Consider the following 27,954-nt stretch of genomic DNA (forward strand, 5'->3'; position numbering starts at 1 on the left):
CCACATGCCAGACTACAAATGCGCCCACTACAAGAGTGTCTAGCGACACAGTGGAATCCGGCTCAAGGTCAGATTACAGATCTGGTGTTGGTAAACGACCGGACGTATCGCTCTCTGAAGTGGTGGAACACAGAAAACATTTCCAAGGGACGGTCGTTCCTAGAGCCAATTCCACAAGTAATAATAACAGCGGACGCATCGCTCTCCGGATGGGGAGCGCATATGGACAAATACACAGTACAGGGGAAGTGGAGTGCGCAGCAAAAGAAACTGCACATCAACTACCTGGAACTATTAGCAATATTTCTAGCACTAAAAGCTTTCCAAATGCAAATAACAAACAAGGCAGTCCTGATCAGAACAGACAACATGACTGCAATGTATTATATTCAAAAACAGGGGGGGACACACTCTCTCCAACTGTCCAAACTAGCACAGGACATATGGAGATGGGCCATTCCTCAAAAAATCTACCTGTTAGCGGAACACCTACCAGGAATTCAAAATCAAATAGCAGACATCCTAAGCAGACAGTCAGAACAAGTTCACGAATGGGAACTGCACGACCAAATACTACAGCCATTCTTCCAAAAATGGGGGCAACCAGAGATAGATCTGTTTGCAAATCATCAGAACGCAAAATGCAAACAATTCGCATCCAGGTACCCACACCAAAGGTCCCAGGGCAATGCACTGTGGATAAATTGGTCCAACAAATTTGCTTACGCGTTCCCTCCTCTACCACTAATTCCATTACTGGTGAGGAAACTGCAGCAACACTCAATGACAATGATACTAGTGGCACCCACGTGGGCAAGACAGCCGTGGTTCACCACGCTGCTACAACTCTCACAAGTACCACATCAAAAGCTAAGGTTATTACCCATGCATCTTACACAGAACCATGGAGAAATAATGCACCCAGATCCCAAACAACTGAACCTAGCGATCTGGCTCCTGAGGTCATAGAGTTTGGGTATTTAGATTTACCACCAGAATGCATGGAAATCATTAAACAGGCAAGACGTCCTACCACCAGAGCATGCTATGCAGCAAAATGGAAGAGGTTTGCTATACACTGTAACAGTAAGCACATCAACCCTCTGGACGCATCCACTAAACAAATCATTTGCTATTTATTACACTTACAGCAATGTAATCTAGCATATACCTCTATTAGGGTTCATCTAGCAGCCATAGCGGCGTACCTACAAAACAGGCAACACCTGTCACTGTTTAAAGTACCAGCAATTAAAGCTTTCATGGAAGGACTCAAAAGAGTCATTCCACCAAGAAGACCACCTTCCCCAGTCTGGAATCTCAACATAGTGCTTACCAGACTAATGGGGCCACCCTTTGAACCTATGCATAGGTGTGAAATACAATTCCTCACATGGAAGGTGGCCTTCCTCATAGCTATCACGTCACTTAGAAGAGTAAGTGAACTGCAGGCTTTTACGATTCAAGAACCATTTATGCAGCTACACCAAAATAAAGTGGTTCTTAGAACAAACCCAAAATTCTTACCAAAGGTTATCTCAGCATTCCACATCAATCAGTCAGTGGAATTACCGGTTTTCTTTCCAAAACCACAAACAGTAGCGGAAAGAGCCCTACATACACTGGATGTTAGGAGGGCCATATTGTACTATATAGAGAGAACACAAACTTTCAGAAAGACAAAACAGCTATTTGTTGCGTTTTCTCCCACACATAAAGGCAATCCCATCTCCAAAGCGGGCATTGCCAGATGGATTGTAAAATGCATTCAAATATGCTACTTAAAGGCAAAGAGAACATTAACTGTTCCTCCTAGAGCTCACTCTACACGTAAACTAGGAGCATCTATGGCATTTCTGGGAAACATTCCACTAGATGACATATGCAAAGCAACTACCTGGGTTACACCGCACACTTTCACAAAACACTATTGTGTTGATGTGCACGCAACACAACAAGCTAGAGTGGGACAAGCAGTATTAAAAACATTGTTTCAGACAGTTGCAACAGACACGGGCGACCACCGCTAGGGAGAGAACTGCTGTATAGTCTATTCATAATGTACCATCTGCAGCCCATATGCCTCGAACGGAATATGCTACTTACCAGTATGCATCTGTTCTTGGCATAGAGGGCTGCAGAGTGGTACATGCCCTCCCAGCCTCCCCGGAAACCTGTGTCTGTTCCAACATTATCTTATTTAGATACACTTACATGGGCACTCTTATCTGTATTCTACTATACTACTCCATCTAACCCTACTATGGCAAAACAATCTAAGGATGGAGCCGATGCCCATGCGCACTACCAACTAAGGGAGGAGTCACCAACATACAAAAGACTCTCCAAGAGAAAACCAAAGTGCAATCATCCGAGCCCAACACCAGATGGCGATCTATTCATAATGTACCACTCTGCAGCCCTCTATGCCAAGAACAGATGCATACTGGTAAGTAGCATATTCCTTTTTGCCTATTTTATTATCCTTTGCTGGATGTAACCTCATGATTTTCTTAAGCACACAATGCTAATTATCTTGAATCAGACCACAAACCTGCTCGGATAGGCCACACCCCTTTAAGAAATTTGTCACGCCCCTTTTAGAGCACTCCCAGTTTTTTCCCACTTTACGCCCTGTGTAAAGGTGCAGCAGGGTTCCCAAATCTACCCGATTTCCGTGGCCCCCCCAAATGTACAACCTTCAAGCCCTTGGGGGGAGGCAGGGGGGGGTTTCCTCTATGGCACGGAGCTTTGTGGACACAAGGATGTAATATCCCTAATGAAAGTGGAAAATCGCTTCATGTGATTTCTAGCCAACCTCCCTGCTAGTACTCCGTTAACTCCATTAAGGTTAGAGCTTGGCTTTAGTTCAATCGCTAATAAAATAGGATTGAGACCGATTTTGTATTGGCTAAGACTCTTGGCAACCCCATAACTGATATCTTATCGACAGGGCTAAGAGTACGTTCTAGGGTTACCCAGGGCAATTAGGATTCCCTCGCTTAGATTTATGAAAACATGCAGACTTCTTTTTGGGTGCGGAAACCTTTGGACATCTCCTCTGGAGGCAGGTTGGGTATCCAAAGCAATGATCAAGTGTATGTACTGGCAGCATTCACACAAATCACTTCTAGGGCAAACTAGATTAGTTGCCCTCACAGCCTCTTTCCTCAAGTCCAAAGACGAAAATATTATGGAAAATGTCCAGGTTGAGATTGAACTTCCACAAGCTAAGCCACTCTTTTTGAAATTTCGATTAGGGATCCTGCCACTTTACTTCTTCACTGCCAAATGGCAGCATGATCCCCAGGGGTCTGATGGGTTTTGTCCTTTCTGTACCGAGCTCACTGAAACCATGGAGCATGTCCTAATTTTTAGCTTAGTGTATTTTGGATACAGAAGGAAATAGATTCTCCTGTTGTGTTGAAATCTGTGAATAAGTGATTATAGAGTAGGAATCAGGATTCTGAGAAGTGATGTTAGGCAACCTATTGTTTTTTCGGTTTCCCGTTTTCTGTTATCCATGTGGCTGGTCAGACAAAAAAGAAAACCAGTGTAATGGGTCCTCTTTGAAGCTTGCCAGAAACTGATCCTCAATGTTCTTTTAAGTTCTTAGTGCCCATATAATAGGGCACACATCAGGCACTGAGAGGTTATAGCCCCGTCTGTGTATAAATTATTATACATTTTTGTAACCTCCTTCAGATACTGGTCTGTCTATTTTGGATTAGACTCCATCACCCTTGATGATTTTATTATTAGGTTTTAGTGGTATATAACGGTACAATCAATGTATAGATCATTGCTTTTTAATTGCACATGAACCGTAATTGAATGGAATAATCCGTTTTTAATTGTCTTCTTATGTTAATATCATTAAATTGATTGTACATATTTCCTACTGTGATGTTTTCATGTGCCTTTATGGCTGTATAGCTGAAGAAAGATTTCTAAAGACGGTATAATTAGTTAGGATAGCGATTTAAGTCTCATAACGGATCCAAGCGTTAATGTGAATTTATCAACAGAAGAGAAAGGGTGACTCCATAGGGAACAAGCATTTACAATGCAACGGTTTCGCCTTTGGAAAAGTTAGAGCTATTGGCATTGTAAATGACAACATTTTTATTTATGTGTTGGCTTTGAAAACATAAATAAATGGCATTGTCATTTACAAAGCCAATAGCCTAATCTCTTGCAAATGCGACACCTATTGCATTTGACCCACACACACACACAAAACTGGATCACAAGAAGGGAACAGAGGCACACACTAAAACGGGTCACAAGCAGGCAACAGAGGCACACACAAAACCAGGTCACAAGCAGGCAACAGAGGCACACACAAAACCGGGTCACAAGCAGGCAACAGAGGCACACACAAAACCGGGTCACAAGCAGGCAACAGAGGCACACACAAAACCGGGTCGCAAGCAGGCAACAGAGGCTCACATTTTACTAGAAAGCTCGCCTTGGAAGAAAAGTTATTCACACAGCTTGGAAATGTGCAAGGTGGGGGCCCCAGTTCATACCACGCGCCCCCTTCCAACTTTGAATAAACTCTCTACAGATAAATACTGATAAAATGGCCCAAAAATACATTTAAATACATAGAGACAGAAATGTTAAAAAAAATAAAATCGGGAGCCTTCATCATAACTTTATCCATTGTCAACAGTTTGTTTGACCTTAAATGGTAAAGTTATCACAGTACTGTAAACTTTTCTTGGTGTGTATCAGGGCAGCAGAAAGCGATACACATTATCAATACAAAGAAATATGACAGGTATACGTTGTGCAATCTAACCTTCTCCATAAATAGTTTTCAGGTATTATTCATACAGCCACAGATGTTAGTTCTGCTCTCAAAAGTATTACAGTAACCGCTCAGGGTGCACATTCTTCATGTGGATACAGTTGCAAATGTGGAATCGTCTTTCAATCAGCTTGTCTTATCATTATGGACCAGCCTGAGATAAATTGAATGACATTTTGATCTACCAAAATGTGTATGTTGAATGTATAAGTGTGGTCGGAGTAACCCATTGTGAGTAGATGTCTGTAACGCTACAAGTTAACCAAGCTCATATCCTAGCGCCACGTTTTGCTAGCTATTGCTAGATCTGCTGTCCCCCCTACCTGCTGTTCCGATTTGTCCTGTGTAGGGTGCATCACACCGTTGAGGTCCCTGACAATTATTACTGGGTTGTCTGAAATCTGAACTGTCTCGTGGACTGTTGGGATGGTGAACTACTCTTGCCCCATGTTTGGGTGTAAATTGTTGCTATAGACATAGGCTGGCCTGCCCATTCTCCCACCACGATCAGGTCGCCTGCCACTTTGTCTATTTGACCCTCTTTTCCCCAAATTTGTGTTTGTAATGCAATAGTATGCCACCTCTGGCTTTCTTGGTAGGCGCAGCTGCATGATATTATGTAGGGAAGCACTTAGAGAGTAGTTGGTCCTGGTCATAGCTGATGAGTCTCTTGTAAGAGACATGTATCTGCTCCCAGTCTCATAAGCTTCCCAAGGATGCTTAGACGATGTTTGTCACTATACTCAATTGTGTGTTTCTACACATCGCATGTGCAAAGGTGTGGGGAAGTGCTGCACAAGGTATTCAACACGAGAAACGTAGGCAACATAACTTATTAATAGTGCATCTAAACCAATATTAACTATTTGCACATCTTTCAGTGGGAGGAAATGGCTTGTAGGCGATCCCTGTAGTACGCCGCTACTCTCGCCCTGCCCTGATGACACCACTTCAAACGAGCGAGACGTATGGTAGCCATGAAGCAGCCGTGAAGTGTGTTTAGACCTTGGGTTTGTTGATTCACTAGCCGTGAACAGAGACAGCACAAATCCAAACTGAGAAAACATCTGTCCACGGAGCCGAATCAGGGTTAAAAGAGTTACACGGACAGCGTGAGGGGGGGGGGCGGATGAACGGGCTCACGGACAGCGGGAGGGGGGGCGGATGAACAGGCTCACGGACAGCGGGAGGGGGGTGGACAGCGGGAGGGTTAAGGGGCCCACGGACAGCGGGAGGGGGGGCGGATGAACAGGCTCACGGACAGCGGGAGGAGGGCGGACAGCGGGAGGGTTAACAGGCTCACTGACAGCGGGAGGGGGACGGGCGGGCACACGGACAGCGGGAGGGGGACGGAGGAAGGCAGGGCAGCAGCAAGCACTCACCAGAGGTCGGGGCAAATGACAAAATAAAAGGTGGCCCAAAAAAAAAAAAAAACGCCCACCGCCGCAATGACGTTGTCAATGGGGCAGGATGAGAAAAATCGCCGGGAACGCCCACCAATCGCCTCGCTGAAAATCGGACTCCTCTCTCTTCCAATGGCTAGCCTCCATTTATGGAGCTAGCCAATGGAACAGAGAGGCGGGACTTTTGTCCATACTAGTAAACAAAAGTTTTCGCCTTGCGCAAAAGTCTGCTGCGCAGCTTTGGGTGAGGCGAAACCTAAAAAGTGCACACTGTAGCAAATTGTAGTGTGGAATATCCGAGGAGACGTGTTGCAGTGTAATGCCTGTAGAAGAGATGAGGCTAGTGGACCATGGACTGGCCTTTCCCAAGACTTCTGTAGGCACCTATCAAACAACACTCCTACCTAAAATGACATACTCTGACATTGCCATAAAACAATGATTTGTTTCATTTGTCCTAAATGCTTTTTTTTTTTTTTTAGACCACTCTTCCCAGTGCCGACGCCAGAGTGATTGGCTGCTTGAGTGCATCTTCCCCAGTCATGCGCCTAACTACATCTGACAACTGCACAACAGGTACGGGTAACAGAGACTGTGATCGCTCACAAGCCCATGATTGCTAGGATTGACCCCTCTTGTGTCTTGCAGTCTGAACTGTCACTACCCTGGTTATACCTATTATTTGCTGTGGTTTCTGTTGTTTTATGTGTACATAATTTGAAGCGACCTTTGAACTGTGAGCCGCTAAGACTCAAAGCTATTTGCCATTATAAAATAAATGTCAACCTGTTTGACTATTTTGTGATGTTCGTCACAAAATGATTTAATGTTTTATGCTAACCTAGACATTTTGAAACACAAATGACTTTTTGCAGTTTAATAATGCCTCTTGCAAAGTCATTTTCTATTAATAGTATGATGTTGCATGTGGTTTGAAAGCGCTTTAATAAATAGGCTTGCCACAGGAAGCTGTGCACTGTTGGAAATAAACACTGCAAACCTAATCTTTAGTTTCACTAACTTTTCAACATTGCCAGACTGAAACTTTATTAATAAAGTATTTGGTTGCAGTATTTAATGTTTGTTCTTTTTAGGCTGGCCTTCGAGACAGTGTTTGTTGTCCCACCAGCCTATTGTTTGCTATTGTTAGATCCGTCAGCCTTATGGTAGTCTTCCCAAAAAACCTTTTGACTGCTTACTTCCTTCTTTTTGTTGAACCTTTTTGTCGGTCGTAGGACTCTGAGTTCTTCACCACTGCTGATCAGTGCTAAAGTGCATGTGCTTCTCCCCTAAACATGGTAGCATTGGTGTATATACAATTGGCATATTTAATTTACTTGTAAATCCCTTGTAAAGTCGTATACCATATACTCAGGGCCTGCAAATTAAATGCTACTAGTTGGCCTGTAGCACTGATTATTCCACCCACACAAGTTGTCCTTTCAACATATCCCAGGCCTGCCACTGCAGAGCCCTTGCATGCAGTTTTACTGCCACTTTGACTGCAGTTAAAAACCTTTGGCAATCTTTAAACTCCCATTTGATTACACATAAGTCACCCCAAGGATTGGCCTATGTGGCCCAAAGGGCAGGGTGTGGTGTAAGTAAAAGGTGAGACATTTACTTTTACGTTTTGCATGTCCTGGTATTGAAAAACACATATATTCATGTTTCACTACTATGAGGCCTACTCCGCTCATAGATTAACATTGGTTATTCCTTAATACACTTTAAAGCTGTAATTCCTGATTAGAAATTAGTGATGTATCATGTTTTATATCTTTGGAAAGGTAATGACAAATCCTCTTTACTGGTGATGTTGGATTTGACATTACTGTTTTAGAAATGCCACTTTTAGAAAGGGGACATTTCTCTGCCCTTCCTGCTCTGTATACCTGCAGCATGTCTCCAATACACGTCTGAGGTGGGTGACAGCTACACTTTGTGCACTTCCTCTAGACAGCCCCAAACACAGGAAGAGTAGGTGTGTCAGAGTACTCATCTTAATTCTGATTACTCTTCATGGGCAGGAAGGGATGGAAGAACTGGCATTTCTACCTAAATAGGCAGTGTTTTGTTGTAACACAAAGTGTTGACTATACCCTACAGCTAGTCTGGAGCCAGGGTTGAGAAGATAGGGCTTCTGCACACTTCAAATACCCTTCTTTGAAGTCAATCCCACTTCAAAGACACAATTTGGTATAAGAACTGGGACTCTGGCCCCACCAAACCAGACACTCCTGGATCTGTAAAGAACCCCTGTAAGAAGAATGGCTGTGCTGCTACAAGGACTGACACTCTGCTGGACTTCTTATCTGGAAGACCTGCTTTTCTCCTGTGCTGCCCTGCTGCTCTCTAACCCTGCTGAGGGAGAGCTGGACTCTGCCTCCCTGCAACCAAAGTAATCTCCAAGGGCTTGTTGGCTTGCCTCCTGTTGCCTGAGACTCCGTGATATCAAATTCTCTCCCTCTACTCTTGGTTCACTGGAAGTGGACCCAGATACTTGTACCAAAGAAATCGAAGCATCTCCAGTCTGCTTGGAGCAGAACGGCGCATCAACCCTGTTGCAGAAGTAGAATTGGCTTGTCGCTCTCGGAACCAATGATCGCCTCCAGAACCTGACGCATTGGAACTGTACATTACTGCAGCAGCAGTGTGAACAGATCGACTCATCCCCTTGACTGCGTAGGGAAACCCAAAGCATTGCATCAGAACCAACGCCTTTCACTTCAGTGCTTTGTCTTCGGAACTGATGCATCGCCACCACTGCAGGATCAACATTGACGCATTGCTCGACTGCACATCTCATTGTTGCGACCAGGATTAAGGTTCTCTGTTCCCCGGGCCGGCTTGGCTCTTGTATCCGGATGCACTCCATTGCAATCGGCCTGAACTGTTGACTTTGCCCTTGTCCAACTCAATCAGATACCCCACATTGGTGCTTATTGCTTCTAAGTGCTAAGAACCTTTTTATTCTTAAAAATCCATATCTCTCCTTCTACATATTGGATTTTTGTCGTTTTTGTCTTGATTTATTTATAGAATGATTGTCTATCTTCTGTGTTTTCATTGAGTTACTGTGGGTTGTGTTGCACACATACTTTATACATTGTCTCTTTAGATTAGCCTGACTGCTTTGTGCCAAGCTACTGGAGGGTGAGTGCAGGTTATCTTTTGGTGTGTATCGGACTTACCCTGACTAGAGTAGTGGTCCCTACTTGGACAGGGTGCATACCTCTGAGAACTAGAGACCCCATTTCTAATAGCTAATCATTTCTTGGTCACTGGACTCCATCCATTGGGCTGTGAAATTGTCATTCACATTTTTGTTCCTCCCACCACTGTATACAACATAAGGCCATGAATTAGCCCATTCCAGCCACTTTCTCCCCTCACTGTGAGTGATGGCATTTTGACCTATCACATTTGACCTCAAGAAGCTAACAAGGGAAGGGCGCTCCCGACGTAACAACCTTAGAATTACGGGAATTCCCGAGAGCGAAGGGAGCCCAGCCATGGACTTATACATAGAGTACCTCATAAAAACTAGACTCCAACCCAGGGGCTCTCTACCTTTTTCTCAATTGATAGGGCCCACAGAGTGCCGGGGGGTAAGCCCAAACCCGGGGCCCCCTCTAGACCTGTTTTGGCCCGCATCTTTAATTGCAGGGATAGAGACGCAATTTTACAAACAGCAAGGGTGGCTCCAACGCTACGTATCAAGAATTCACTGGTGTCATTTTTCCCTGATTATACGGCGGCGGTCTCTCAGCGCCGCAGGATTTTCATGGAGGTCAAGAAAGAATTGAGAGCCAGGGAGCTACCATACTCCATGCTATTCCCAGCTAGACTGCGTGTGGTAGCAGATGGGAAAACGTGTTTTTTATACACCTGAAGAGAGACCCGACTGGCTCGAGGGATGGCGTCGGATGGGGGTACCCAAATGGTCGGAGAGAAGCCAGTGGCGTCACTGGATGGCTGGAAACCCAGAGGACCGTGGCCAGGAGCGAGAGGAATAACATCTGCATCAGAGCGAGACCGATGAGTGAGACTGAGTGGGAATGACGGACTTTGCGACTGGGCGATGTGCGGTGGCACACAGACGGACTTACCTGCACGAAGAGATGAACCATATTTTAAGCAAAAAGTTGTCTTTGGGGTGGGGAAGGACTGCGACCGTCCTTGGACCTCTCACCTCCCACACGCAAGTACTGTTTCTGGGAGTTGGGACTGAGCACTCTGCAAAATTGGGGAGGCGGGTAGTTTTAAGTCCGTCTGGCAGGGAGGCAGGGTGGGGGGATGGGACTGTTTATATGGTTTTGTATGTTATTGGTTTTTGTTTTCAGCGGCTGTTTCAGGACTGTAGCACTCCCACACATTGGCCGACAGACACAGGGCATAGATACCTCCGTAACAGCACCCAGGCACTATACTAGACACGGTGACACAGACCCCAGCTGACCCCGACTCAGAGTCGTACCCCACGACCCAAGTGACTCCCCTGTCCTTACTCATGTGGAACGTGCGCGGCCTGGGGGACAAACTAAAGAGGGGCCTGGTTCTACAATGTCTGAAACAGTGCGCCCCGACGGTAGCCCTGTTGCAAGAAACACACCTCACTGGTACCGCATGTAAGGGGATGGACAGGTGGAGGTACAAAATGGTAGTGCACTCAGATTTTTCTTCTGGTTCCAGAGGAGTTGGCATCCTGGTGAAAAAACAATCTCCATTAATAGTGCATAAGACAAAAGCAGATGATCAAGGCCGATTTGCGGCCATACTGGGTCAGTGGGAGGGACGGTCGGTCAATATAGTATCCATATACATTCCTCCAGCACTACATTCGATAGCACTCCCAGCCCTTAGCAAATTCTTACTTGACCTTCCGGAAGGGGAACTCCTGATAGGAGGGGACTTCAATGCGACTATAGATGGTAATCTGGACAGATACCCAGTAAGGGCGCGCGTGCCTGGCGTCTCTTGTCTTCAGGGTTTTATGGAGGCGCTTGGGCTTATTGACGTGTGGAGAAAGCACCACCCCACAACACAGCACTACACTTTCCACTCGGGGGTACATAACAGCCTTTCTAGAATAGGCTACTTCCTGGCCTCTGTGGATAGTATTAGGAACATTGATGTTATAGAAATCAGACCTAGGGGCATCTCTGACCACTCCCAGGTACTTTTAACCTATTCATATCACCACAAGACTCGGAGGCGTATTTACTCCGGCTTTTTACAGGTCCCTAAGATCAAAAAAGCGGTGGTTACGGCGACGAAACACTATTTCTAAGAAAATGCTGGGCCGGTCAGCTCGCCGACTACCCTGTGGGAGGCTTACAAAACTGTCATTAGAGGGCAGGCCATAGTCTCTATGGCAGGGCACAAGCAGGAGAAGCAGCGGAAATTGCATGATATTGAGTTAAAGTTGCACGAGGCCGAGACACACCATTCTACTAACCCCACACCAGATACTTCCCAGACGCTGGGCATTAGGCAGCAACAGTACAGAGAATATCTTAGAGAGGTGACCAAGTCAAGACTTATGGCGACTAAACATAAAATATACGAAACCGGTGACAAGGCAGGTAAGCTTCTGGCTTGGCTTGATAAGAGGGAGCGAGGTAATATGGGGATAACACAGATTCAGACCGGGGAAGGACGGACGACGACGGACCCACAGGTAATAGTACGCAGACTAGCACATAATTTTCGAAGAGTATATAAATCATCCTCCATGATGACAATGGAGGATGCGTTGACTTATATTAAAGATATAGCGATGCCTAGGCTCACCCCGGAGGCGGCCCTTGCGCTCGAGGCGGATCTCACGGTGGAAGAACTACAAGTGGCGATCTGATCGTTGCAATCTGGCAAAGCGGTAGGACCTAACGGTATGCCTTTTGAGCTATATAAAAAGACGGCGGAGACTATTGCCCCACACATTACGCATGCACTCCAACAGCCTGAAGGGAGGTAAACTACTGCTTGATCAACGATTAGCTACCATAGTAGTGATACCTAAACAGGGAAAGCCTGCTGCAGAGTGTACCTCGTATCGCCCGATCTCACTGATCAATGCAGAGGCTAAAATCCTCGCAAGAATATTGGCGATGAGACTAACACCGCATCTCAAGACCCTGACACACCCAGACCAGTCCGGGTTCATGCTGGGCAGAAATACGGCACTGAACCGGAGACGCCTTCATAGAGTGCTGGCCTGAATTCCAGCTGTCGTACTCTTCTTGGACGCACGAATTGTGTTCGATATAGTGGAGTGGCCCTTCCTATTCGCAGTGCTTCATCACTTGGGCTTTGGCCTCAAATTCTGCGCGTGGATTTGTCTCCTGTACACTAAACCAGTAACACATGTTACAGCCAATAAGCACATCTCCGATAATTTTCCTCTTGCGAGAGGTATGCGTCAGGGTTGTCCCCTTTCACCACTGCTCTTCGCCCTGGTGCTAGAGCCGCTGGCAGTGTGCATCAGATGTGTCTAGCAGCGGTGAAACTGGCAAGATTTCTACATTAGTGGTCATCAGCAGTACAACAGTGGTGCAACGGTAGGACGGATATCATCATCATCAGCACATAAAGTGAGCGTTGATAGACTATTTTTTTTTATCAACTTTTAATTAAGTTTTGAACAAAAGAAAAACATGCATGACCGATCTGGAACAAAAGGCCTGTAATATTCCCAGAATTGAGCATGTCAGTTTACATTCTCCATACATTTGGATGGTTCTTTTCTCCGTGTTACATTTAGGTGAGAGTCTCTTGTCCCTCCGTCGTCCGTTAATAATAATCGATGGAACTCACGCCATTGTCCCCACACTTTTATAAATTTCTTCAGGGTCCCAGATTTGATGTATCTATTTTGCAGCTGCCATGTAGCAATCCACAATAGAACACCATTCTCTGATACCAGCTTTTTGCAATTGGCCCCATCTGAGTGCTGTGTCCCACCTGACTACCAATTCCACGTTGCACAACATATTTGCATATTTGGGTACAGTGAGGTCTCCATATATGTCAGTAATGTTATTATGTATCCATGCTGAACTCTACACTGGTGACAGTCACATGGCAGTTCCTTACTTTTCCCTAATAGTCTTAATCAATGCGCAGGCCCACCATATTTGATTGTTAACATACCCTCTGAAGAAAGAAAAAAGCTCTATATATGTCTGTTTGTAGTAGGTCTATTTGCACACACCTAGATTATGTTCTACTTAGAAGTTTAATTTGAATCAGGTGGAACCAAACCTTTATTGTAACCATACTCTGAAATTTCTCATCCACCTGTCTCTCACTAGTCTCATACAGTCGGGGGCATTATTTATTAGCATCTTCTAAATCAATGATATCCTCTTAACTGATCCAGATTCAGAAAGCACTCTATCCGCAGGGAGAGGGTAGTATTTCTGTTTGTCATCTAATCAGTCCTTATATTAGTGTATTGAGTGTCTTAATTTCAGGTATTTGAACACCTCAGGTTCGAGGCATGTGGGCTGCTGAATTCATATCTGTGCATAGTCCGCCACCTAGTGTTGGGTCCGGATGATTGCACATTGTTGTCCTGGAAGAGTCTTCGAAGTATCACGAGATAGGTGGCTCCTCCCCTGGACTACAGTGCGCATGGGCATCGCCTCCATCCCCAGATTGTTTTTTTCCGCCATTGGGTTCGGATGTGTTTCGGTTCCCTCTGTCGGAACCGATAGTTGTTCTACTTTATACTCGAGACCAAAAGGTCTTTAGGCTGGGCGTCGGTATAGTTGCGTACGGTTTTCTTTCTGACTCTCAGCTCCGATCTCTTACTGCCCTTCCACTTGCTTTCGACGCGGACGGGCCTACACTACACCCTTTGCTATGGAGCGGACTCCGTTCAAAAAGTGTCCGCTGTGTCACTCTAAATATTCGCACCTCGACGTGCACCCTGTGTGCAATACCTGCTTGTCACCGGATCACCGCGAGGACACCTGTATGGCGTGTTCGAAATTCCGAAGCAAGAAGACTTTAAAGATCCGCCGGGCCAATCGGCTCCAGGCTCAGTTGTCTGCTTCGGCACCCCCACCAGATGACATTTTCCTGGAATCTGTCGAGGGAGAAGACGACGTGCGAGGGTCGGACTCTGGGCCCGCGTCCGAGGAGGAGACCTACGACGCGGGTGAGGAGGACTATAACGAAGTCTCCGACGAGGTAGGGGACGACGACCAGGCTTGTGCCACGATGGGAGATAGCTCGGAGGAGGAGCATCTCCATACAGACTCAGGGGTTATTCCCCTTCATGCGGCCCAGGTCGAGGGATCGCCTTCGGGCCTTACCCAAGATCTAACTATGAGTCCTACGTCCCCGCCTACGGGCCCGGTCACGGACATTTCTAAGCCATCACTTATGTTGAAGAAAACGAAAGTGAAGCCAACGGGTCACGCACCCTCGGATGCGAAACCGAAACTGAAAGTTGCGCTGGTGAAGAAGGTTCTGGAGGCGTCAACTTCCAAGAAAACCAAAATGGCCGACTTGAAGAGCCACGCCAAAATGGCCGACCCGAAGCCCTCTGGGTCGGCGCCGAAGGGGGTCATGGACCCGAAGACGGTTCCGAGGAAACGTCAGGCCGACGACGCGCCTAGACATGGGGCGTCGGGGCCGAAGAAGAAGTCTACCGGTGATCAGGCTCTCGAAGATGAGGGGTCGCTCGAGCCGGTTCACCCCTCGGCAGCCTTTACGAAAAAAGTGGGGGACTCCTTACAGCGGATCCGGAAGTCCACTGAGGTTCCTGCTCAGGACACCGTAGCGCCTACGCTCACGCCTAAGCCTACTAAAGAGCAAACGCCCATTCGTTTTACCCTTCCACCCAAGTCGGCGCCGAAGGCCTTCGCGCCGAAACAGGGCGGGCACGCAAAGGAGGTATTGACGCCGAAAGCTGCCTTGGTGGTGTCGAAGCTTCGGCTCCAACCGCTTGCGGTGGAGGAACGTCGTGAGGTGATCATCGACGCCAACACCGGAAAATTGTCGCTCCTCAAACGAAAGATTACGTCGGAGCCGGCCTTGGAACCTTTTAAGATTCCGCTCAAGAACAAGAAGTACTCTGCGGACTCTTCGGCTCTGATGGAACCTGTGTCCCCACAGGCCTTGGAACACTCGCCGACGCATTCCCCCGCGCCTGATGCGGACGAGGAAGATGCCGAGTACACCTATCCTGCGTACTCTGATCCGGAAGAGGAGCATGTGCCCTGGGCCGCAGGAGGCGACGCAGAGGACCCGCAGTCGGGTCAGGACACTCAACTTTTCGCCGCCAAGACGTCCCCGACAGAGGACTCGGCGGCCTTCAATGCCTTAATAGAGAGAGCTGCGGCGAACCATGACGTCGAACTGCACTCGGACCCCGTGGATGCGGACTTCTTAGTCGACACCTTCTCGGTAGCCAAAAAGCAAGTCAAGACACTACCGATGCTTAAAGGGGTGCTGAAACATGCACAGGAGGTTTTCAAGGAGCCCACCCGGGCGCGGGTGGTCAACCCTTGCATCGACAGGAAATATAAAGCGGCGCCCACGGATCCCACGTATATTAAGGGACACTTGCCATTGGACTCCCTGGGGGTTTCCAACGCTCGGAAGAGGGCGAATTCGCAGACTACTGGTGACGCTCCTCCCCCAGACAAAGAGTCCAAGATCTTTGAGGCATCAGGCAAACGCATTGCTGCACAGGCAGCTAACATCTGGAGGATCTCTAACACCCAAGCCCTGCTTGCACGTTATGATAGGGCCCATTATGACACATTAGAGGCCATTCTGCAACACTTGCCTGACCAATACAAGGAGGCGGGAGAGATGCTCATTCAGGAGGGTAAACTCATTACAAATGCATCCATCAAATGTGCCCTAGATGTGGCAGACACTGCCTCCAGGGCTATCAATACAAGTGTGTTACTTAGACGCCATGCCTGGCTTCGAATCTCGGGGTTCAAACCCGACATCCAAACCACGATATTGAGTCAAACAGTGAATCCTGACCATCTGTTTGGCCCTGAGGTGGATGCCTCCCTAGAAAAGATTAAAAAAGATACCGAAACTGCCAAATCTATGGGGGCTTTACAAAGTCAGCAGTTTCGGGGTGGTTCCTTTCGCCGCTCCAATTCAAGAGGCACCTCAAGGGGACAGGCATCCCAGTCCACACAATACTACAAGGGTAACACCCAGCCCTCGTATAACAACAACAAGGGCAGGGGTGGCTACAGAGGCAATAATATCAAAGGCAGGGGACGTGGAAACAATGGCTCCAGGTCCACCACCACCAACAAGCAGTGACGTCTAGTCACTGCCCCCCGATCACACGACACCTGTCGGGGGGAGACTCCAGCAGTTCCTGCCGGCGTGGAGGTCCATCACCACGGACAGGTGGGTGAGGTCTCTTATCCAGTACGGGTACTGTCTAGAATTTACGTCCATTCCACCGGACATACCGCCAAGAAGCCGTGCTATGTCCGGCGAGCACTTGACCTTGTTGCAGCAAGAAGTTCTAGTCATGCTGCAAAAAGGGGCGATAGAGCTCGTTCCATTGCAAGAGCGGGGAACAGGGGTTTACTCCCTGTATTTTTTGATCCCCAAAAAGGACGGATCACTCAGACCGATCCTGGACCTCAGGCCCCTGAACTGGTACATCAACTCGGAGCACTTCCATATGCTCACATTGCAGCAGGTGCTTCCCCTGCTTCAACAGGGGGGCTTTCTGGCTACGCTGGATCTGAAGGATGCCTATTTTCATATTCCCCTGCATCCTTCCCACCGAAAGTATCTCAGATTCACGATCTTAGACCAGCATTACCAGTTCAGAGTCCTGCCGTTCGGGGTCACCACGGCACCAAGAGTATTTACGAAATGCCTAGCGACTGTGGCGGCGCATCTCCGTCGCCAGCACGTCCACGTCTTTCCATACCTGGACGACTGGCTCATTCAAGCAAAGACGGAACAGCAGTGCGTAGACCACGTGTCACGCACCATTCACCTCCTGCACGATCTGGGATTCTCTCTGAACTACCCAAAGTCCCATCTCCAGCCCGCCCACATGCGACAGTATCTGGGCGCGACAATCGACACTCTGGCAGCCACTGCGCAGCCGAATTCAGTGAGAATCGCCAGTATCCAGGCGCTGATCCAACGATTCAGACCCCAACACTCGCTTCCAGCGAAGGTGTTCATGCAGTTGATAGGCATGATGGCCTCCTGCATCTCCATTGTCCCGCACGCGAGACTACATATGCGTCCGCTTCAGGAGTGCCTAGCACGTCAGTGGACTCAGGCTCATGGGCAACTGACAGACCTAGTGTTGGTGAGCGGTCGGGCGTACAACTCTCTGCATTGGTGGAATCCACAAAACCTTTGCAAGGGCCGACCATTCCAAGAGCCTGTCCCACAGATCATCCTGACGACGGACGCCTCTCTCCAGGGATGGGGAGCGCATGTACTCCACTACACTGTGCAGGGACTATGGACACTTCAGCAAAGGAAGATGCACATCAATGTGTTGGAACTGATGGCAATCTTCATGGCCTTAAAGGCGTTCAAAGTACATCTGTGCAACAAGGTCGTGTTGATCCGGACGGACAACATGACGGCCATGTACTACATCCAGAAGCAGGGAGGTACACACTCTCCACAGCTGTCTCATCTGGCTCAGAGCATGTGGAAGTGGGCCATTCAGAGGAACATCTTCCTCATGGCAGAGCATCTCCCGGGCAAGGACAATCAAATGGCAGATCTGCTCAGCAGGCACAGCCATCAGATGCACGAGTGGGAGATACATCCATCAGTACTCCAACCGTACTTCCAAAAGTGGGGTCATCCAGAGATAGACCTGTTCGCCACAAAGGAGAACGCAAAATGCCAAAGCTTCGCCGCCAGGTTCCCACACCCCCATTCACAGGGCAATGCGATGTGGATGAACTGGTCAGGCAGATTTGCGTACGCTTTTCCCCCAGCACCTCTGATACCGCTGGTGGCACGCAAGCTCAGGCAACACTCGATGACGCTCATCCTGGTTGCTCCAACGTGGGCTCGCCAACCATGGTACACCACGTTTCTGGAACTCTCCGTGGTACCGCATCAAAGGCTTCATCTCACTCCCAGCCTTCTGACGCAGAGCCATGGCGACATTCAGCACCCAGATCCGCAACAGCTCAACCTGGCGATCTGGCTCCTGAAGTCCTAGAGTTTGGCTACCTCAATCTTCCTCCCGATTGCATGGACATCATTCGGGAGGCAAGGAAGCCCACTACTAGAGCTTGTTATGCGGCTAAATGGAAGATGTTTGTCATCTACTGTGTGGACCACAGCATTGACCCGCTAGATGCTTCCATTCAAAACATCATATGTTACCTCTTTCACCTGTATCGATGTAATCTAGCGTACTCTTCCATCCGCATTCACCTGTCTGCTATGGCAGCATACCTCCAGAATAGGCAGCACCTGTCACTCTTCAAGGTCCCTGCTATCAAGGCCTTTCTGGAAGGACTCAAAAGGGTCATTCCACCACGGACACCACCAGCTCCGGAATGGAACCTCAATGTGGTTCTTACAAGGCTGATGGGTCCTCCCTTTGAGCCACTGCACTCTTGTGAGCTCCAGTTTTTAACTTGGAAGGTTGCGTTCTTAGTAGCAATTACATCGCTACGGAGGGTTAGCGAGCTGCAGGCGCTCACCATCCAAGAACCTTTCTTCCAGGTACATGCTAACAGGGTGGTGCTCCGCACTAACCCTAAATTCTTACCCAAAGTGGTCTCACAGTTCCACATAAACCAAACAATTGAATTGCCGGTGTTTTTCCAAAACCCAGAGACGCTGGCGGAGCGTATGCTCCACACTCTTGATGTGAAAAGGGCCTTGATGTACTATGTGGACAGGACAAAAGATTTCCGCAAAACCAAACAACTTTTTGTTGCTTTTGCCACACAACACAAGGGAAATGCAATCTCCAAAGCGGGGATTGCTAGATGGATAGTAAAGTGCATTCAGATCTGTTACGCTAAAGCTAAGCGCACTCTCACTATCCCACCGAGGGCCCACTCCACTAGGAAGTTGGGGGCCTCTATGGCTTTCCTAGGTAACATTCCCTTAGAAGACATCTGTAGAGCAGCCACATGGTCTACCACACATACTTTCACTAAGCACTACTGTGTAGACGTGCATTCCAAACAGCAGGCAGCTGTTGGTCAGGCTGTTCTAAAAACGCTTTTTCAGACTGCTGCAGCTGGCACGGGCGGCCGCCGTTAATGGAGGGACTGCTATGTATTCTATGCACAGATATGAATTCAGCAGCCCACATGCCTCGAACTGCAAATGCTACTTACCAGTATGCATCTGTTCTTGGCATGTAGGGCTGCTGACATTCATATCGCCCACCCTCCTCCCCGGCGCCTGTAGCAGCTGCAGTATTTATTCATATACACACATGTGCTCATAGCATGGTCATCACTCACTTTCTTCACTCCATCTCTGCCAATGGCTAAAAACAATCTGGGGATGGAGGCGATGCCCATGCGCACTGTAGTCCAGGGGAGGAGCCACCTATCTCCTGATACTTCGAAGACTCTTCCAGGACAACAATGTGCAATCATCCGGACCCAACACTAGGTGGCGGACTATGCACAGATATGAATGTCAGCAGCCCTACATGCCAAGAACAGATGCATACTGGTAAGTAGCATTTGCATTATCCCATACGAAGTCCAGTAGAGGTCTTTGTGTGGTTTAATAACTAAATCGCCCTCATGTTGCAGATCTTTGATATGCCTATGTTATCTAAGTGTTCGAATTCCAGTAGTATCACAACCTCTTTCAAGAGGTAGTTGTCCCTGGGTGTGATTTTCCATGAAACTTTGTGGTATACCTAGTGTTTTGGGATTCAGGGGAGCACTCTCTGCAATTTCAAAATTCCTACTTCAAAACCCTTCCTAAAAATACCAGGGGAATGTCAAGTAGGGTGGCTTGTCTGCAGGGTGAAGCCTCAGTCATTTGTTAACCACTAGGCGGGCAACCCAGTAATCTCTCCAAATATCTAGAAGCATAGTACTCCATGGTATACGTCCTTGTGCAGCCTAATGAGTAATATGCGTGGAGGCCCACATCCCATAAGTGTGAGTGATTTGGGTCGTTCATCTGTGTAAAATGTTTCTGATAAACTTATAACTACAGATTCCTCACCTTTTGAATATACCCCAGCCATCAGATTGGATGTGGAAAATTTTGAGCAGTACCTCTGCACGCCGGCTAGGCCCACTGTGCTGCTCTGATGTTGTTTTACTATGGAAAAGATGTGTGGGGTCTATATAAGAACCACTCCTGCATGCTGACGTTAGTTCCTTTCTTACCTTTTCACAAGATGCGAATCTGGAGCTACCCCTTGTCTCTCAAGAGACCCATTTACCTCAGAGATTCTGAATTCCGTGTGCAAGAGAAATGTCTCTTCCCAAAACAACAGGTTTTTAACCCTGTAAGGACTGTCATAAACAAATACCTGTGACAGATCCTCATCAGATTTGTCTTTGGTGCCTGGGGAATAAACTACAACTCAAAGGCCTTGAGTGACTGCTCAATTCAATAAAACTTTTTTTGATTACTTTCGAGATATTCATGAAAAGAACATATTATCACATATTATCACAGTCTATACAGCTTTAAAAACATAATTTAACACCTTCTTATGGCTGCCTATTACACATAAATAAGGAGAAATTTCATATTATAGAAATATTAATATTTAAATAGTTTTCCTACATTTGATAGCATATTTTAAAAATGCAGATAGTGATCTTGCGGTTTGACATTGTCTAAGGCATTGGCTAAAGTAACTTTAGGATTGGTAAGATTCACCTTTTTCCTTTGTACGTAATAAAATTTACAAAATACAAGAACGTGTAATGTTGATTGTTGGGCAACATCACCACATGGACACTTACTTCCACATGTCTCTGGATCAATCATTCATAATAGGGAAACTTATTTGTCTGTGAAAGATCCCAAATCTGAATCTGGTCAGTAGGAATCTATTGTATTTGCCATGGGTATTTTTAATATAGGGTGGGATGCTGCTATAGGTGGTTAATATCATTTGATTCGGCAGTACCGTTGGTTTCACTATTTCTCTGGGAAATCTGATTGTTTCTAAAAGCGCCATGCAGTTTCCTTTAAGATCTTTTCTAGAGACTGTGATCATGGTATTAGGGCCGTCATTATACTCAGGATGCCTAAGATTGTTCAAATTTTTGTTTGATATATTACAACCATGGTATGGTAAAGACCCGCGCTAGCTTGAGACTATCAGTTTGAATATCTCGATTAAAAGTGTTTTTTGTTGTGGTCCAGATCCTGTGCCTTAACAAAACAGGATCTGTTTTTATAAGATCAAATATATATTGCATCCCTAGCTCAGAATGACAAATATAAGAAGATGTACTGCTAGGGTCTGCCACAGAAATTAAAAAAAGCTCTTCTCAACTAGCTGTAGGGGCTGTGAGTCTGCATAGCCCCTGACACCTGCACTGTTAATAGCAGTAGAGATGCCTTTTGCCCAATAAATGTGCAATAGCTCTAGAGGCGGTCCTCTACCAAGCTTTCTTGAGAAAGTACCTAATGTAGCAGTGGCTTTTATAAACCTTAATTTTCATTGAACCCAAAGACCATACCAGACCGCAAAGGGAAACTCTGTCGCCACGCATCGTAAGACTTTGCAATGAGACTGGTGCAAGTCGAAGGGTAGTCCCGGTCTAGAAATCACGGGAGTCATTCCTCGGGTTCGGTCATCATTGCACCCCAAGTCTTCGGGTAAGTCGAAGAAAAAAACTGGAACATTCTTGGCCCCTTTCCGACAGTCATATACTCTTGATAAGGTACTAAGGTGTCATCATACCTCTTGATCTTGATTCTCAAGGCAATCGACATTGGAGACTAATCCACAACTTGCCTTGGCACAACCCAAGTTTCCCGGTCTCTCTGCAACACCAAGGCACATAAGAGTTCTGCGAGGCCATGCTCTGACTCTTCAGATCCTTAATGACTCCCATTGGAGCCCCTTCAGTCCCCCAGCAGCCGAGAAGCCCTCCATCTGGGGCACAGCTGGCAGGTTTGCCCTCTGCGCCAGTTGGATCCTCCGAATTTACCACTGGGCTTCCTTTGGCTTCCATTTCAGTTCTGGCGCCACACTCCATGGTAGTTCCTGGAGCATCTATGCCGATGATGACCATAAATGAGGTGCCCATTGTGCTATCTGACTGTGAGTCGGCACAGCTCCGACCTCAACAGAGGCTGCACTCTGATTCCATCAAAAAGTGCCACTCCCCCACTTAACTTGCCACCCCAACAAGGAAGCGCCCTTACTTTGCATCCCTTATTTTGCGCAGATTTGAACCATGATTACAATGAGGGTGATGAGATTGGGCAATCATACCACCAGGAAAATTGGTATGATGATTGTCAAGAAGGCTGTGGCCTTGATATTGCATCTGCATAGGGACTCCTTTCACCCCTTGGTTGTGCTACTAAGGAGAGCACTTCTTACTCCAGGGTCCTGTATAGGGTAGCTGAAGTTCTTGACGTCCAGCTCCCCACATAGAGATTAAAACTAATTTCTTAATAGAAGTTCTTCAATCCGGGCAACTGTCTAATGAGCCTCTCTTACTCTTTATTGAGGCCCTTACAGATACCATTTTGGGAGCTTGAGCCAAACCTTGCTCTTGACCACTTCTCACCTCACAGTCCTGCCTGGTCAATCGCTAGATTGCAAGACACCACCAAACCTGCATTTTTGTCTCAGCACCCCTCCCCCTGAAAGCTTGGTGATGCATGTGTCTACAAGTCTATGTACCGGAGTACCCTTTTAACTAATTCCCCCAATAGGGGGTCCAAACAAGTGGAGATCTTTGGGAAGAGGGTATTTTCTTCCACCAACTTGGCCCTCAGATCTATGGATGTAAGCTGCCTCCTGGGCCGTTATTAGCACACTCATGGGATTTGGTTGCTCAAGTCCTCCCAGTTGACCCAGAACACCACTGACTTGCTCTAACCCAGACCATACAGAACAGTTGTGATGCTCCAAGTTCACTATTTGTTGTGGCTTGAACAGCTCTAATTCCATCAGGCGAGTCACTGGCCCCAGCGTTGTCATTCGCCGCCATGTCTAGCTGCGGTCAACCAGATTTTTAGGCAATGTCCAATCATCCTTTATGGACATGCTCTTTGATGGGGCTCACCTGTGTGGGGAAAAAAGCTGATTCCGCTCTGTAACGGTTCAAGGAGAGCAGGACCACTCCTCACTCTCTGGGCTTATCTAACCCACCTCACCAGCTGTATGAGCCCTACCAACCTTTCAGGACTTCGGCAAAAGGTACCCCATACCGTCTGTCAATTCAACCCCAACAAGTTGCACAGCAGTTTCAATGCACCCACCATCCACGCGGTCTAGGCCAGCAAGCCAAATCCCTTTGCGGCCCCTTAGTGGAGCATAGTCATCCAGTTGGAGGAAGTATCCGAAAATCCTTCCCTGCTCAGTAGATCATCATCTTGGACAGGTGGGTCCTGCAGATAGCCTAGGACGGGTACACCTTGCCTTTCAATACCATTCCTCTGCACCTTCTACCATCCCTGGATCACGGAGAACTATGTATCTATATTAAAACAAAAAGTGCAAGCCCTTTTGGCCCTAGGGGCTATTGAGAGGGTGCCTGCACCAGAAGTAGGTTGTGGTTCTCACACTACTTTCTGGTTGCGAAGAAGGACAGAGGCCTTTGTCTTATTTTAGACATGTGCCCCCCCAACTGCTTCCTCTGGAAGAAAAAATTCAAGATGCTCACACTGGCCCTGGTCTGTGTTGCCCTCGACCTTGGAGACTGGGTGGTGGGGTTGGAACTACAGAATGCCTATTTCCTTATTCCATAACTGCAGGCCCATCGGTGCTACCTGTGGTTTGCCCCCTGGTGTTCACAAACGTGATAATAGTGGTATCATGTTTGCGGGGGGAGTTTTCCCAACACTATGGAAGTCTGCCTCAGCTCTGCCTTTGTTGAAAAAGAAAAATCTAAATGCCACGGTCAAAAACAACTTACGCCCCATCTCTGGACTCCCTTTCGCCACAAAGCTAGTGGAGAAGGTGATGAATGAACAACTAGCAGAATAAATAGAAGGAAACTATCTGCTGGATGACACACAACATAGGTTCAGAAAAAACCACAGTACTGAACCTGCTCGTATGTTAGCCACTGAATAAATCTGCGAAAAGCTAGACAAGGGAGGGATGGCAGCTTTAATTTTGCTTGATCTCTCCGTTGCGTTTGACACCGTCAACCATGAGATTTCGGTTGACCGGCTGCGGAGCCCAGGAATAGAGGATACAGCACTAGACCTACTCCAATCCTTCTTTAGCCTTCAGACAACAAAGTGTGGCGCTGGGCAATTTAACTTCCAGGCCTTTCTCTCTGCCCTGTGGAGTCCCTCAGGGCTCAGCCCAAAGCCCAACACTGTTTAACCTTTACGTTACACAGTTGGCTACATTTATCAATAAATGTATGTTTCTCCTTAACTTCTTATGCAGATGACACTCAAACCATGGTGTCATTAGCAAAATCAGACAGTAAGCCGGGTTCTGTCTTCAGAACCTGCATGAGTAATGTAAGTAATTGGATGGACAACAACTGTCTCAAATTAAATGCCACTAAAACGGAGGTCATTATTTTTGGCAATAATCCTTCCTTCTGGATGCCGGAGTGGTGTTCGCCAGAGCTGGGCCTCCTTCCAAAACCAACTAGCGAAGTAAAAAAACTTGGGTTCCTGTTAGACAAAGAAATGAAGCTGAAAGACCAAGGGAACGAAACTACATGCTTCTTGAGGCTTGTAAAAAAGATTGAAAAATTCCTGCTACCTGAGCTTTTGAAAACAGTAGTCATCGCACTAGTACTTTCTAGGATCGACTACTGTAATAGCCTTTATCTCAATCTTGCCATAGGCCCCATGAAAAGGCTCCAGATGCTGCAAAATGCAGCCTCACACTTTCTTTTTTAAATCCCTAAATGTGAATCAGCCAGGGAAGCCATCCAGAAACTCTACTGGCTACCAGTCAGACAATGTGTCAGATTTAAGGCTCTTTGCCTGGCATACAAATCATTGCATGGACTGGGGGGCTAGTCTATTTCAAGGAGAAGCTCAAACGGTATGTTTCAGGGAGGACTCTTCGCTTAAGCTCTGCTATGAACCTGACAATCCCCCCTTTTAAGAGGACCACCTGGGACAGGGAAGAGCTTTTTTAGGACCACAGCTGTCCTCTGGAACGGCCTACCATGGACACTAAAAGTTGTGCTGCCCCAGTCCTGGACTTTTGGAGCTTTGCCTTAAGGAGCTCTGCCAGCCCAGCGCGACCGGATAACTACAGTTGGCACTTCTTACGTCTAGCCACTACTTTTACTTAAAACGTTGAAATTGCAAATCTCTGGTTCTACTTATTGGATTTTTGTTGTTTTGGTCTAGAATCATTGATTACATTTTAATATATTCTGCTAGTTTAATGTGGGACTTTTCTTGTGTTGTGTATTCCCTTTTTTTCGGTTTGAAATGCTGAATACTTTACATACTGCCTCTAAATTAAGCTTGGCTGTTTTATGCCAATCTACCAGAGGGTTAAGCATAGGCTAATTTGGTGTTTGCTTGTGACTTCACCCTTCAGAAATGTGGCTGCTGCTTGAACAGGGTTTCGCCTCCCTCAGCCATTAACCCAATTTTCAACAATTTGCTTAGAGTGAGATCGGGAAATCCCACCCCTTTTTCCAAAGGCACCTCAGTATTGCACCCTTTGTCATCTATCACGCCTGGCAGGGACGGCTTCTCCATTGGTGCAGATGAGTGTCGCCCTACTGCTTTCTCTCAGTGCGAGAAGCAGAAACATAAAATGGTGAAACTACAATTTTATGGTTCTGCTTCTCGCACTGCGAGATAGCAGAAGTGCCTGGTCGGGGGCTGGCGGGTGGTAGGGTGACCAACTGGCATGGGTACAAATTCAGGTCGGTGAGTGTAAAAATTCAGGACAAAGGGTCAAAATTCAAGACAAATAAAATCAAACAGCCCTGAGCACTCGGAGCACACAGAGCAAGTACTAAAATCTACAGAACTCCTAAACTGGATGTGCTGTCAACTTCGAACCCCCACAGATGTTTAGTTGCTGGACTGTAACCATCTCACAGCAACAACGCCACAACCCATTACTTTACCATCACATTGTGCCGCACCACTTTCTTGCATACAGTGCACCACCACATCATCCAATCAAACACATGCTAGATCAGACAACACACCTCACCATTCAGTATCACACCACAACATATCCCACTATATGTATTTATAAGACATCACTGTAAATTAAATTCTCTCTCGGTATAAGAAGAAGGCTGACAAAGAGACAGAGCTGCTGAAGTGAGTTAAGTTAGAGGAGAAGTTTACTATTCCTGAGAACTAACTGTCTTAACTCCTCAATGAAAGGATAAAAGATTAGGGATCCATTTTTTGTTGAGAAAGAATGTTTCATAATCTTTAAACTAAAAAGCTGCATTTCTGACAGCTCCTCTGCACTTTTTGAACTTCAAGAACTGAAGAAGCGAGTACTGGATCTCAGGTAGCCCAAACTGGAATGCTAGCCTGTAGTTTATTGGTGATCATCCATGTAGACAGTTAAATGTCAAACTAACATCCTAAAGATACTTCCATCGTCACAGGATGCCAGTGCAATTATCATGTTTCACCGTCAGAGATAAGTTGTAGTGTTTTGCACATAAACTAAATAAATCGTAAATCATATGTTCTTATATAGCGTCTTTCACTGTAAGGTTTCAAGGCGCTTGCTTTGGGAACCCGTCCTGGCTTTTCCCTGCGAGAACCCCTACTGGGCATCCCCTAGGTGAAAGCCAGGCATCCCATCCCGGTGGGGCCGTAGTGGAGATTAAGCAAGCTATTGCCCAGAGTTGAAGAGTGTGAACTCATGATTCGAGTAGGCACTGAGGCGAGAATTATCGAGTCCGTGCACATTTTGAGCTCAAGACCCTGCCGCGTCGGGAATTGAACCCAGGTCCCGGGTCTGACCTCTGCATCCGGGTCTGCCTCCTCTAACCGGTGAGCCACACTGCCTATTCACTGATGCTCTGACAGCCTCCAAACAGATCTTTTGCATAGTTCTCAACCAAAAATTATTCTGGCCTGTTAATACTCCCATTTTAGGAGACATGAATGAAAGTTCGCTGCCTGAACCACTCACCAAATATGGACATCACAGCTTACTTCATCATTTCAAATGGAGCCCAAGTACTGAGTCTATTTGGGCGCCAATAGTAGAAATACCAAATGTATTAGGGTGAGATCCCATTTTGCCAAATGATGATAGAATTTGGTTCGGCCCAACAATAAGATGTATTTCAAAGCCCTTCATGTTTAGGTCAGGATGGGGTTCTTCCATGTCATCAGCTCCCCAGAATCTCGAACCAAGTGGTAACGTGCACCTGGAGGGCTACTGATATGTTGGTAGATTTGCATATTTTAAGCATAAAATGGTTCAGGGTGTCCCAGTATCTAATAAAAACGATTCCGTCAATAGGTTAAAAGGGAATGGAAGCAAAGGGCACTCATGTACAAATCAAAACAAAACACCACTTCACAGCGCACCACACCATACATTCTTTACAGCACTCATGTACCTTATTAGACAACGCA

At 46.8% G+C, this 27,954-nt stretch overlaps 1 protein-coding gene across 1 annotated transcript in view; it reads left to right on the top strand.

The window, feature by feature from the left end:
* PGAP6 (post-GPI attachment to proteins 6) overlaps positions 1–27,954 on the top strand; it is a 654,474-nt gene that overhangs the window by 262,726 nt on the left and 363,794 nt on the right. The window contains exon 7 of the mRNA XM_086941336.1: positions 6,702–6,795. Coding sequence (XP_086797462.1) covers positions 6,702–6,795 — 94 coding nt within the window. The remainder of the gene's footprint in view (positions 1–6,701; positions 6,796–27,954) is intronic.

The sequence above is a fragment of the Lissotriton vulgaris genome, chromosome 10, assembly GCF_964263255.1.
Source record: "Lissotriton vulgaris chromosome 10, aLisVul1.2, whole genome shotgun sequence".
Classification (NCBI taxonomy): Eukaryota; Metazoa; Chordata; class Amphibia; order Caudata; family Salamandridae; genus Lissotriton; species Lissotriton vulgaris.